The sequence below is a fragment of the Leptonychotes weddellii genome, chromosome 10 (assembly GCF_054177405.1).
Source record: "Leptonychotes weddellii isolate Sample4059 chromosome 10, ASM5417740v2, whole genome shotgun sequence".
Taxonomy (NCBI): domain Eukaryota; kingdom Metazoa; phylum Chordata; class Mammalia; order Carnivora; family Phocidae; genus Leptonychotes; species Leptonychotes weddellii.
Window position 1 is genome coordinate 34,202,626 of NC_138378.1, and position 14,549 is coordinate 34,217,174.

Here is a 14,549-nt window from a genome sequence, read left to right on the forward strand (position 1 = left end):
AAAGATTATATTATTTCTTCCTTAAATGTCTGATATAACATACCAGTGAAACCATCTGGGGATGAAGTTTTCTTTGTAGAAGATTTTGATTATAAATTCAATTTCTTAATTATGTATATGCTTATTTCTAACTTTCTCTGTTAGATTTCATAAGTTGGGTTTTTTCAAAGAATTTATGAATTTCACCTAAGTTACTGAATGTAATAAAGTTGTTCATTTTATCACCTTATTATCCATTTAATGTCTGTAGGATCTATGATTCTGTACTAATATTCCCCTTTCATTCTTGATATTGGTAATTTGTATTATTTTCTGTCTTCTGACCATTCTTTCTAAGGTTATTTCAATTTTATTAACTTTTTTCAAAGACCCAATTTATGGCTTTGTTGATTTTTCTCTATTTTTAATTTTCTATGTTATCTTTTTTTTTTACTTTTATTTTGATTATTTTGTATTTATTCTCCTTAAAGCTTAAGATGGAAATTTAACATTTATTTAAATTTTCTCAAAAAAAATAAAATAAATTTTCTCCTCTACTATAAGCATTTAAAGATATACTTTTTCTTTTAATGTTCTCATTGTATCCTATAAATTCTGACATGTTGTTTCCATTATCATTCCATTTGAAATAATTTCTCATTTCTTTTGGTGAGTATTCCTTATGAACTTGAAAAGAGTAACTTGTTGAGTGTGGTATCTGTAAATATCACTTAGGTCAAGTTGGATCATAGTGTTCATACACTCACTAATTTTTATTCTACTTAATACTGAGAGAGGGATGTTAAAATTTCCAACTATATTGTAGATTTGTCTGTTCCTCCCCTATAGTTTTCTCAATTTTTGCTTCCTTTACTACGTACATACACCATTAGAATTTTTATGTCTTCTTGATGAATTGGCCATATTATCAATGTCCTGCTTTATCTTATAATGTTTCCTATGTCTGACATTAATATAGCCACACCAACTTTCTTATGTTTAGTGTTTGTACATACATTTTTTCCATACTTTTACTATCAATTTTATCTGAGTCTATTTAATGTGCATTTCTTATAAACACTATATAGTTGGGTCTTCTGAGATTGTTTTCAATATGAAAATCTCTGCCTTTTAAATTGAGTGTTTAGTTTATTCACATTTAATGTAACTATTGATAAAATGGAGTTTAAGTCTTTCAGGATTTGTTTTCTATTTGTCTCATATGTTCTTTGTTTTTCTGTTCCTCTTTTCTGACCTATTTTTTGGTTGAGTATTTTGTAGTATACTTTCTTATATGTCCTGTACTGATTTTTTTTTTGCTATGTTTAAATTTGTTATTCTAGAAATTAAAAAGCAACCTTAACTTATCTCAAACTACATCCAAATACTAACATACTGTCTTATAAACAATGTAAGAACTTTACAGCTATATAATTCCAAATGCACATATCTTAGACCAGTTGTTATAGTTCCATAGGTCAGACACACTCTTCAGTTTCTTAAATTCATTTTCCATTTTGTGCTTAAGTTTGAACAATTTATACTGACTGGTTCTCAAGTTCACTAATCATATTTTCCACCCCAATCTCCTGTTAAGCCCATCAAATAAGTTCTTTGTTTCTGATATTGTATTTTTCAGTCATTCCATTTCCATTTTGTTATTTCTTTTTATAGTTATCATAACTATTTTATAATCCTCCTCCACTAATTCCAACATCCAGGTTATCTGTGGGGATAAGCTTCCATTGACTGATTTTATTCTGCTCCTTCAGAGGACTCATAAATTTTTTTAAATTTTTTAAGATTTATTAATGTATTTATTTTAGAGAGAGAAAGGGTAGGGGGAGGGGCAGAGGGAGAGAGAGACTCCTCAAGCAGACTCCCTGCTGAGTGGGGAGCCTAACGCAGAGTCAGTCCCAGGACCCTGAGATCATGACCTGAGTGAAACCAAGAGTTGGCTGTTGGGGCACCTGGGTGGCTCAGGCATTAAGCATCTGCCTTTGGCTCAGGTCATGATCCCAGTATCCTGGGATTGAGCCCTGCATCGGGCTCCCTGCTCAGCGGGAAAGCCTGCTTCTCCCTTTCCCACTCCCCCTGCTTGTGTTTCCTCTCTCACTGTTTCTCTCTATGTCAAATAAATAAATAAATAAAATCTTTAAAAAAAAAAAAGAGTTGGCTGCGTAACTGACTGAGCCACCCAGGTGCTCCAGAGGACTCATAATTTTTATTGTATGACAGACACTGCATGTAAAAGAACAGTAAATTATATTCAAAATAGATAATATTTATCCTAAGAAAATGGGAAACTCCCTCCCTCTAGTTAGGACTCTGAGTCAGTCTAATCTCTAGGTGAGCTGGTTCTGGGCTTTGTGGTAGTTTTAGATTTAGTTCACTATTGGCTAATATTCTGAGGTCTGGATCAGGAATTTCCCTTAAGCAAGGTCTGGGATCTGAGCCCTGATGAGATTCTGAAGACTACTCTATGTCTTATAATCCAGCTGCCCGTGTTCTAATCATGGGAGATTTCTCTTTGTTATAGCCGAGCCACCAGATTTCTGGGTTGCTTAGGTTTCTCTTTGCTCTTGATAACCTCCCCCAGCTTTCCATGCCATGGCATATTTCTTCACCCTGTTGCCCAGGCACTAGCCTTCAACAGTATGCTGCCTTGCCCTTGAAGGTCCTGTATACCTTATAGGAATAAGGGAGGTTTCTTCTCATTTCTTTTCTTTATCCCAGCCTTCTCTTGCAACTGCCTTGTATTTGATAAAGAGCCACTATACCTCAGGGAGATGTCTCTCAGTTCTCCTGCTCTACCTCCAGTCTTTCTTTGGTTATTGCCATGTACTTGGTGCAAATCCTACACACCTTGATGAATCACTCTCAGTTCTTTGCCATGTTCCAAGCTCTTGGTGTGCTCATTTGGTGAAGGCTTCATAGGGAAGAACTGTTGGTGGGTGCAAGACTCATCCTGTGTCTGGGGCTTCTTAGGATTTTAATCTCTCACACCACTCACATGAGGCTATAAATAGTTTATTGAAAGTTTGGCTAGTTTCTCTTTATATTCTTCTACATCAGTTTTACTCCTCTTCCCACTGTTCTGCCAGAAATAAATCTGTCAAGAGGTTTTTTCTGTCCTAAAAGTCTTTCTGGGCCATAGCTCACTTAGGTTTTTCTAGCATATTCAGTTTTTTGGATAATTTTTAAAATTTATGATTTTATAGTTTATCCAGCTCATTCTCATTGTTGGGAGTAGGAGCAAAAGTGTCTTCATCTTAATTGGGAGTGGAAATCTCTTTCTCAATTCCTTTGATAACTCCTTCTTGTTTACCTCCCATTTTATATTTGTCTTCCTCTTATGATTTTATTTGAGAGGTACATTAAGCCTAACAAAAAAACTCTCAGAAATCCCATCTGTCCTAACCCTTCTAAATAGATGTTTATTGAGATTTTTTTAAAGCCCAGAAACTATCTTCAAAAAAAAACAAAACATGGTAAATACACTACATTGGGATTGCAAAAATTCTACTGAAAATTGAATAGCAATAGATCTGCTTATGTAATCTGGAATGTAGAATTTAGAATTTGCAGATTGGAGGCAAGTATCTAGGGCCATAATATATACAAATATCTATAATATATAGAATATATCCATAATACATCAAGGACTAAATAGAATCTAGTCATCCTTATTCAGAGAGACAGATTTTATTTCTTTGTTGTTATCGTACTTTATCCCAGAAAGGACTTAAGGCATAGTAAGGTATTCTTATTCTCATTTTACAGATGAGGACTCTTGAGTTCCCAAGAGGCAGAGTGATCACACTAAATAAACAGAGTTGGGGGAGAACCCAGGCTCCAATTGCCTGGCACTGCACTCATTCCAATACTTATTCATTTCAAAACTAATCAAATGTGCCATAATATCCAAGGGTGATATATTTTTAAAAATTTCTATGCAAAAATAATTTCAAAATTACAGAATAGTTCAAGGAACATCCATACATCCTTTACCCAGGTTCACCTATTGATAACATTTTGCTCTATTACTTTGCTGTCTATCCATTCATCCATCTATCCATATATTTTTTCTGGACCATTAAGAAGATATTGTATATATTATGGCCCTCTATCCCTAAATACTTCAGTGTGTATTTTCTAAGAGTGAAAATATTTCTTTATATACCACAGTACAGTTATAACAAACAAATTTAAGAATGATACACTTTTTACTATCTATAATATTTCAATTTTGTAAATTGACCTAATAATGCATTTATAGCATTTTCCCCTCCCATGTAGGATCTAGTCTAGGATCAAGTATTGCATTTAGTTGTCAAGACTCTAGTATTATTTAATCTGCAGCATTTCCTTCAGCCTTTGTCTTTTATGACACTGACATTTTTAAAGAATATAATCCCTTTTTTCTTTCTTCATAGAATGTTCCTCATTTTAGATTTGTCTGATGTTTCTTTGTGATTAGATTCAGGTTATGCACTTCCAGATGGAATACTACAAAAGCAATGTTGTGTCTTTCTCAGGTTATCACATCCAGAGGCACATGATGTCCATCTGTCCCTCACCAGTCACATTAATTTTGATCACAAGGTCAAGTTGTTGCCTGGTTTCCTCATTATATATATATTATTTTTTCTGCAACTAATAAGAAATCTGTGGGGAGACACTTTAAGACCATAGAACAGCCTGCTCTTCCTCAAGAATGAATTTTTATAACAGTATTTTCACTACTGTTATAGAAAGTTGTAAAATAGTAAAAGAAACCTAGGTTTCACTTAATACACTTCAATAAGTTCCATGCCAGTTTTAACATCTGTTTTTATTACAGTAGTCCATGCACACTGGGTGTTTATTAAAAACTGTTCATTAACTACTATCTGGGCAGGATATAGGCAATCTGATTTTTAAATCCAACTGGTATCAATGCCCTAATTTTGGTTTAATAAAAAGAAGAAAATCTCTAACTTATGCTACAGAAGGTTTAGAAATTAAATGATATAATTAAAAGAATGTTCTATAAAAAAGAGAAGAAAAGAAAAGAAAGAAATTTGTAAAAGAACCTACCTCTATTTATTCAAATTGTATACAGACTCTGGTTACAATAATATTTATTATCCAGCCTTTTTAAAGCACTATGATTTTGAGGTGAGCTTTAATTCAAGGTCTTAACTTAGACTGAACATAGCTAGCTTATATAAAATGTTCGAATGGCCAGGTGGCTTTAGTTTCTGAGTTTGGTAACAAGAAGTCCAAATTAAAAAAAAAAGAAAAGAAAAGAAAAAAACTTTTTAGAAACAGATTTTAAATTTAAAAAATGTGTGTGCTTTGTTGTTGTTTGGTTTTGGGTTTTGTTTTGTTTTAGTTTTAGTTTTTAAAGATGCCTCATTTTAATTTTAATTTTAAAGATTTCTCATTTGCTACCATGGATCTCAACATTATGTGAGAGCATGTTTCACAAACCAGTCATCATGCTGAACAGGCATGCCATTAATTCAACAACTTTTTCATAGAAGTCAGGAAACCAGAGGGGTAGGTCAAAAGCTTACTTTCTTATAAGGAATACAAACTTTGCTATAGCCGCTTTCTCTTTTGAGCCCAGCTTCTCATTTATAACATTGTCTTACTTGCAATACAATAAAATTCCAGCCTTTATGACAGAAGAGATGGGTTTTTTTGATCAATAGAATTCAGCAGCCAAAGCATTAGTGTTTGGGTTTTTTTTTTTCTTTCTGGAAAGCATTTGTAGCCACAGGCTCAAAGGAGGAAGAAAGAGAGAGGGATTAACTCTCTGCAAGGAAGGTCAAAAACATAATTTACAAGTGAGGCAAGAGGAGCAGCTGTATCTGTAGGCCCAATCAAGACTACCAGCTGGAGAATTTACCAGCAATATGAAAACCACGTCCACCAGATGTCAAGCAATGCAACTAGAGGCCAAACATCTTTGGGCTCAATGCAGGACTCTCCACTCTCTTTACTACCCATATTTCATGTTAAATAGTAAGGTGTCTTCCACAGGCCACCAGCAGGGATAACTAGAACATTTCCGCTCAAAGGACTTAATAACATGATGGTACCTCCATCAGACTGGCTTCAGTACTAAAGTCTACCTCATATATGTTCTTTTATTAAAAAGCAATTTTAGCTCAGAGTCAATATGTAAGGGGTGAGAAAAACTTAAATGGCTGCAAGCCATTACTGTGGCTTCTCAGGCTTATTTTATATTTGGGAATGGTTTTGTCACTGGGAAGAAAAGAATGTTCTGAAAATACTTTTTTGAAAAACCATTTTTCCACTCATTCTTTAAGCCTGTGCTGTTTAATACAGTAGCCATTTCACCACATGTGGCTATTTAAATTAAAAATAAGTAATTTAAGTTAAATTTAAACTAATTTAAAACTCTGTTCCTCAGGCATACTAGCCATATTTCAGGTGCTCAGTAGCCACACGTGACTAGTGGCTAACCTACTGAACAACACAATATAAATATAAAACATTTCAGTCATCACAGAACATTCTATTAGGCAATGTTACTCTAAACTCGAAAATCATCTTTATTTTCTTTGTTTATTTATTTATTTATTTTTTAGAGAGAGAGAGAGAGAACAAGTGGGGGAGGGGAGGAGCAGAGGGAGAGGGAGAGAATCTTAAGCACACTCCATTCCAGCACAGAGCCCGAACACAGGGCTTGAACTCACAAACCTGAGTTCATGACCTGAGCTGAAATCAAGAGTTGAATGCTTAAGAGACTGAGCCACCCAGGCACCCCTCAAAAGTCACCTTTAAAACGAGCAGCTATAATTTCCTTCTGTATATGCTATGAAACAAGGCAATCTCTGTGCAGTCTCTTATGAAGTAAGTCTACTAGTATATGAATATTGTATTAGGTGAGGGTAAGACAAAGAGGAGGAGAACTCAGTAACATTGTTACAAATATAAGCCAATCTTTGTCTGATGAAATGCTCTTGATGCTACTGGCTTGCTGGATAATATACAGAGGCCAGACTGGATGGCTTAGTTAAATAACAAATCAGCAATAAACTGACATGTATTCTTAATTTGTTACATGTATCCTTAATTTGTTAATGATTCAATCTATATCAGACATTTATATCAGAAGTTTCCTTACTTATATTTCCAAATGTGCAAAATAAATTATGTCCTTTAAAAAAGAGGCTGCCCAACTTCACAGCTTTGCAATTGAGGTACTTAATACCAAGTAAACATCATATGCCACAGCTGTTTCTAAAAATTTTATGAAGAAGAACGTGAGTCCAGTATAAACTAAAATCCATAGATTATATTTCTTATATAGACTCACCCATCATGGATGCAGGGAAACCAAGCAATCCATGAGTAGCTGTGTATGTCTATGTGATTATTGTGACTCACTGAGGGATGCATGCCACAGGCACGTGTCACACAGGGCACAGACCTTTGACTCTGCTCACGAGGACACCGTGCCAGGGCATGCCAGGACACAACAGAGCACTAGACAAGTCATATGTGCAAGCACCTCAGCCACCTCCACCCTTGCACATGCAGGGTGATGTCTAGGCACTCAGCCTTCTTTACCTCAGTTTCCTTGATCTATTCCAACACTCCCTGTAAAATCACTCAGCCCTGTCAGCCCATCAGCTCTACTCCCATTTTCTCTTCCCAATCCCCAGTTTCTTCTTTTCTAGTTATTCACAATGGCTGAGGAAGAACAAGATGAAAATAAAGGGGGTGGGGATAGTGTTTCCTAATCTCCCCTGCTCTGTCATCAAAAGCTAAAAAGATCTGCTGTTTCTCTTTGGGATCATTAACTGTTCTTAATCAGATTCTCATAAAGATCACAGAGTTACTGCCCAATAGAGGCTGAAAAAAATACATTTTTATCAACTTCACTGGTTAGAGGTTCATGCAACAGCTGCAAGGTTTTCAGGTTATGCCCCAGTTTTCCCGCTTACCTTGGCTTTCCCATCCTGGGCTGACATATATCCAACACACATGCTCTCTGTCGTGTGGCTCCAAAGAAATTCCACTGCCGTGGAAGAGAACACAAATAGGCACATTCAGATCACAGATGGAAAATAAATCTTTGCTTTTTAATAGAACAGTTCAAGATGGCTCTATATTTTAACACACTCAGTTCCCTACTTTCCATTTGGTCCTTCATAAATGTCAAGATGATTTAGTACTCAAAACTGTGTAATGCCATTTACTATGAAATGATAAATGTATTTCTTTCTTGTCAAAACTTATGATTATTACATGTAAAATAAATGCTCTTCTGTTTGAAACTTGTAGCCTTAAAAACACACATGCACCACATACTGATACATACAGTACACAATGATTTAGCATATGTAATATTCCATAACGTAGTTTCCGTAGTTTCCTTTAACACTAACACACACATACACACAGTCTTGGTTTCTAAATACCATTCTCCATAAAAAGGAACCAAGATTCTTTGGAGAATGTTCATTCCAGGGCTGGGGCAGAGAAAATATAAAATGAATCTGGAACATCTTATTGTGCCAGAAAGTAAGGAAGTGCTCAAAGAATGATGACAACTTATCAAAATGACCCAGACGTCAGCCTGAAGGGGCTCCCACTGGCCAAATCAGTGTCAAACTAAGTATCAAAATAAATAGTAATGAATTATCACCACTGAATAAAATAAGAACCAATGAGCCCATACTAATGCAAATAAATAAATGAATAAATAAATGGGGGAGAAGAGAGAGCTCTTCCTTGTAGCAGAATGCCAACTAACAAATACAGAAGAAATAACAGTTAGAAAACCATCATGGTTGCTAAAATGGGTGACAATTTGAAGAGGAGCAAACTATTTACATAGTCTTCAAGTATCTCTCCACGAAGTCCTTACTAAATGTAACGAGGGAAAGTTTAAGTTCACTGTGGAGAAACTAGTGAAGCCCCCCTAATCAAATGATCAAAACTCACATCACCAATTAAGGGAAAATCAACACCATGTGCCTTCTGGTGGGACACTGTGGGACACACCACCACTTCTGTGGTACTTCTGCCAAAACTGCAGAACCCAGACTGCATGAGGAAACACCACACAAATCTGATACAGGAACACTACTAAATAACTGGTTTGAACTCTTCGGAAATGTCAAAGTCAATTGATACAAAGGAAGTTGAGATAAAGGAGATATGATAACTAAATGCAATGTGTTATCCTACATTGGTCTGTGGGGAGATGTCATAGGGACATTATTGAGACAATTGATGAAATTTAAGAAGGGACTACGGATTAGGTAATAATGCTGTATCAATATCAAATTTTATTATTTTGATAACTGTATTGTGATTATTTAGAAGAATGGCCTGTCCTTAAGAAATATACACTGAAGTATTAAGAGTAAAGACAGCAGACATCCACCTTGACTTCAAATAGTTCAGAAAAAATAAAAAATACATGTTTCAGTGTGTGTGTGTGTGTGTGTAGAGGGAAGAGAGGAGAAGGAAGGAGTGAGGATGGAAAAACAAATGGGGGGAAATAAAAACAATGGGTGAATCTGGGTAAATGAATAGTGGGTGTCCCTTGTACTATTCTTGCAACTTTTTTGTAAGTTTGAAATTATATCTAAATAAAAAGTTACAAAAAGAAAAATCCACAAACATACAGAGATACACACAAAACCCTGTCACCTTCAAGTATATATACTTTCAAAATTCTAAATTTTTTTTAAAGGCATTTTTTAAGTTTTGATGTACTTCTCCAACAAAAATTTCAAAACTCCCTGATAATAAAACTGCATTGCTCAAGACAAACCCTCTGGGTCCCAGGCCATCCATCTGTTTATATCTCTGAGCTAATTAAGCCTGAAGACAAGTGTTTGAGTTGAGATACAATTGTGGGATCAGTGATCCTAGACTCTGAAGGCTTTGCCAGACATGTGGGGAAGAAAGAAGCAGTAAGGGGCAAAACTGAGTTCCTCAGATACGTGGCTCATTCCCTCATCATTAATTAATTATCAAACCTGCCAACCTGCTCAACAGACGCTCCAGTGAAGAGTGCAGGAAAACAGTGTCATGCAATGAAGCAAGTTCTCTTCAACAGATGTTTTTTCTTCCTCACACATCTGCTTTGAACTTCAAAAATCTTGAAGTCCAGAACAAGGTCTGGGATATTCTAAATTGCCTAATAGAGCAAAGGCATTCAAGTCTTACTGAATTTCCTTAGAGTGGTGACAAAGTAATTGTATTTAAATACAAAGTTAAGGCATTTCTAAAATTGTGACTTCTCCTTATTCTCCAAATGTTAAGGTGGCTCATGAACTAGCCATGGAAAGAAAAATATATGGAAATATAGTTGATCTAATTATGAAAGGATAAAAACATTACACTTTTTTAAGATACAATTGTGCTTATTTTAAATGCATTATTCTCTCTAAAAATGTAGCCTGCTTTAAGGAAATGTAATATATAAAAAAATTCAGAATTATGAAACAGGATAAATTGGGTACAATGACTGACTTCATTAAACAATAGTTTCATATTGAAGGGTTTCCAGTGAAGTTTCTAGACATAGTTTAGGAGTTCTTAAAGAAAGTAACTCAGTGTCTAGAAATTCAATCTTCATTTAATCTTTTCACAAACATTTATTACCAAAAAATGTATTTTTGCAATGTGCATTGTACTGACACACCGTTTTTAATACCTACAATTCAAATATGGATGTATGAATTACTAGTTCAGGCTAACTTGAGAAACTCAACAGTAATCATTTATAATTTAAATTATAGAATGCTTTTGAAAAGAAATCCTGTTTATTTAAAAATGTATGTCTTAACTCAAGTTAATTTAACAAAATATTTCTTGATCAAGGGCTTCAGGGAAGCAGGAGAGAGAGAAACTAACAATGAGAATCCATCATATGCCAGGCACTGTCTTTTGTAATAGAACACAGTAAGGCCTGGATGGGGAACCTGAGGCTAAGAGCAGGTAAGTAACATGGCTTAGGTCATTTTAGTAAGTGCACAAACTACAATTCAAACAGGACTTTGGATTCCAAAACCTGGTGACCTTCCATTGTTCTATTGCTTTGAAATTTACACTGCTTAGAAGATTTATAATTAGTGTTATATATTGCGAGGATTAAATTCATTAAAAACACCAAAGGACCAACAAAACATCAAACACAACCCTTAAATATCTCTTAAGAAAAGCTTTTATTTTTATTTATTTTTTTAGAATTTTTTTTAATTTTTATTTTTATTTAAATTTTAGTTAACATACAGTGCAATATTGGTTTCTGGAGTAGAATTCAGTGATTCATTATTTACAAACAACACCCAGTGCTCATCACAACAAGTGCCCTCTTTAATACCCATCACCCATGTAGCCCACCCCCACCCACATCCCTCCATCAACCCTGTTTGTTCTTAACAATAAAATTTGTTCTCTATTGTTAAGAGTCTCCTATGGTTGGTTTCCCTTTCTCCTATTTTCCCCCCTTCTCATATGTTCATCTGTTTGTTTCTTAAATTCCACATATGAGTGGAATCATATGGTATTTGTCTTTCTCTGAATGACTTATTTCAGCTGGCATAATACGCTCCAGTTCCATCCATGTCATTGCAAATGGCAAGATTTCATTCTTTTTGATGGCTAAGCAATATTCCACTGTGTATATTTACCACCTCTTCTTTATCCATTTATCAGTCGATGGACATTTGGGCTCTCTCCATAGTTTGGCTATTGTTGATAATGCTGCTATAAACACTGGGGTGTGTATACCCCTTCAAATCTGTATTTTTGTATCCTTTGGGTAAATACCCAGTAGTGCAATTGATGGGTCGTAGGATAGCTCTATTTTTAACTTTTTGAGGAACCTCCATACTGTTTTCCAGAGTGGCTGCACCAGCTTGTATTCCCACCAACAGTGCAGGAGGGTTCCCCTTTCTCTGCATTCTTGCTAACATTTGTTTCTGTGTTGTTAATTTTTGCCATTCTGACAGGTGTGAGGAGGTATCTTATTGTGGTTTTGATTTGTATTTCCCTGATGATGAGTGATATTGAGTATCTTTTCATGTCTGTTAGCCAACTGGATGTCTTCTTGGGAAAAGTGTCTATTCACGTCTTCTGCCCATTTATTAACTGGGTTATTTGTTCTTTGGGTGTTGAGACTGGTAAGTTCTTTATAGATTTTGGATATTAACTCTTAAAACTGTAACAAAACCCAGAGGCTACAAAAGACAAGATCAATACATTTGACTACATTAAAAATGTTTATGATATTCCCTTTTGCCATATGGGGAAAAAAGGTCAAGAGATAAATGACACACTAAGGAAAATATCTGCAATTTGTAGCACAGAAAAAGGGCTAATTTTCTTCATATATAAAGATTCACAAACCAATTAGAAAAGGACAAAAGGAATATAATTGGCTCTAAAACATGAAAAGAAGGTCTACATTTCTCATACTAAAAGAAATGCAAGTTAAAACCACAAAATACCATTATTCAACCATCAGGTTATCAGATATCAAAAGTTTGAAACAACATTATGTTAGTTGGGGGTGGAGAAAAAAGCACTCTCACCTACTAATTATGGAGGCATGGCCATTTGAAAATATATCCTTGCAATTTGTGGTAGTTATGTTCTATAAGGTTGCCATGAACACTGAATTAGCAAACACTGAGCCATTGCTCCTAAGGGAAATATAGGGTTAGGTTCCTACAAGCCTCTTGTCACAACATTTTCAATCAATAAGTAACCTTATTTTATGTGTTTCTGTGTAAAACATCTTATTTAATATATTTTTCTTATAAGTAATTAATTATATATAATCTTTCTTTATAACACAACATAAGCAAAGAAGAGTTTAACATTTTCCTGATGCTGGATAATCTGCTTATGAATTTCTTTGGTTTTCAGCCTCACAATAATGCTGTCCCCTATGCTCTGTTCATTGGTCATTATCTCATGAATCCACAAGTTGAGTACTTTTCCAGCTTTTCCATGGCTTCATCATGCACACAGATGTTACTTTAGCAGTTTCTGGAGCAGCCTCACATACAATTCAATGAATTTCCTCTTCCTTTTTCTGGATGTACAATATTGTTGATTCATTAACTTTGAACTCATAGCCAACAGCATTATAACTCTTGCCTGAAAGAAGCTTATCGAACACACGTTTTCTCCACAAGACAGCACAACCTCCTTGCACAAAGAAACACTAGGCAGCACTTCAGCCCTGAGCTTGGGGGCTGCTTTATTTTTTTAAATTTTAGTAAGATTTTAATTTTAATTCCAGTATGGTTAACATAGAGTGTTATATTAGTTTCAAATGTACAATATAATGACTTAACAATTCTATACATTACTCAATGCTAATCATGAAAACTGTGCTCTTTAATCCCCATCACCAATTTCACCCATCCCCCCAACCGACCTCCCCTCTGGTAACCATTAGTTTGTTCTCTATAATTAAGAGTCTTTTTCTTGATTTGCCTTTCTCTCTCTCTTCTGTTTTTATTGTTTCTTAAATTCAAAATATGACTGAAATCATATGGTATTTATCTTTAACTTATTTCACTTAGCATTATACTCTCTAGCTCCATCCATGTTGTTGAAAATGGCAAAATTTCATTCTTTTACAGCTGAATAATATTCTATTATACATATATACCACATGTTCTTTACCCATTCATCTATCAATGGATACTTGAGATGCTTCCATAATTTGGCCATTGTAAATAACGCTGCAATAAACATAGTGGTGCATGTATCCCTCCATATTAGTGTTTTTGTATTTTTAACACTAGTACTTTGAATGCTGGATTGTAGGGTAGTTCTGTTTTTAACTTTCTGAGGAACCCCCCATACCATTTTCCATAGTGATTGCACCAGTCTGCATTCCCACAAACACTGCACGAGGGTAATTACATGTTTAACTTCTGGAGGAACCTCCATACTGTTTTCTACAGTGGCTGCACCAGTTTGCCTTCCCACCAACAATGCAGGGGGTTCCTTTATCTCCACATCCTTGTCAACAACTTGTATGGAGTTTAGCCATTCTGACAGGTGTGAGGTGATATCTCATTGTAGTTTTGATTTGCATTCCTCTGATGATGAGTGATGTTGAGCATCTTTTCGTGTGCTATTTGTATATTTTCTTTGGAGCAATGTCTGTTCATGTCTTTTGCTCATTTTTTAATTGGGTTATTTGTTTTTGGGGTGTTGAGTTTTATACATTCTTTATATATTTTGGATACTAACCTTTTATCAGACATGTCATTTATAAATATCTTCTCCCATTCCGCAGGCTTTTAGTTTTGCTGATTGTTTCCTTCACTATGCAGAAGCTTTTTATTTTGATGTAGTCTTAATAGTTTATTTTTGCTTTTATTTCCCTTCTCTCAAGAGATATCTAAAAAGAAGCTGCTATAGCCAATGTCAAAGAAGTTACTGCCTGTGTTCTCTTCTAGGATTTTTATGGTTTAAGGTCTCACATTTAGGTCTTCAATCCATTTTGAATTTATTTTTGTGTTTGGTGTAACAGAGTGGTCCAGTTTCATTCTTTTGCATGTTGC

General features: G+C 35.0%; 1 protein-coding gene across 1 annotated transcript in view; it reads right to left on the reverse strand.

The window, feature by feature from the left end:
• TASP1 (taspase 1) overlaps positions 1–14,549 on the reverse strand; it is a 259,816-nt gene that overhangs the window by 28,800 nt on the left and 216,467 nt on the right. Inside the window, exon 10 of the mRNA XM_081832292.1 lies at positions 7,944–8,017. Within this exon, the coding sequence (XP_081688418.1) occupies positions 7,944–8,017 (74 nt within the window). The remainder of the gene's footprint in view (positions 1–7,943; positions 8,018–14,549) is intronic.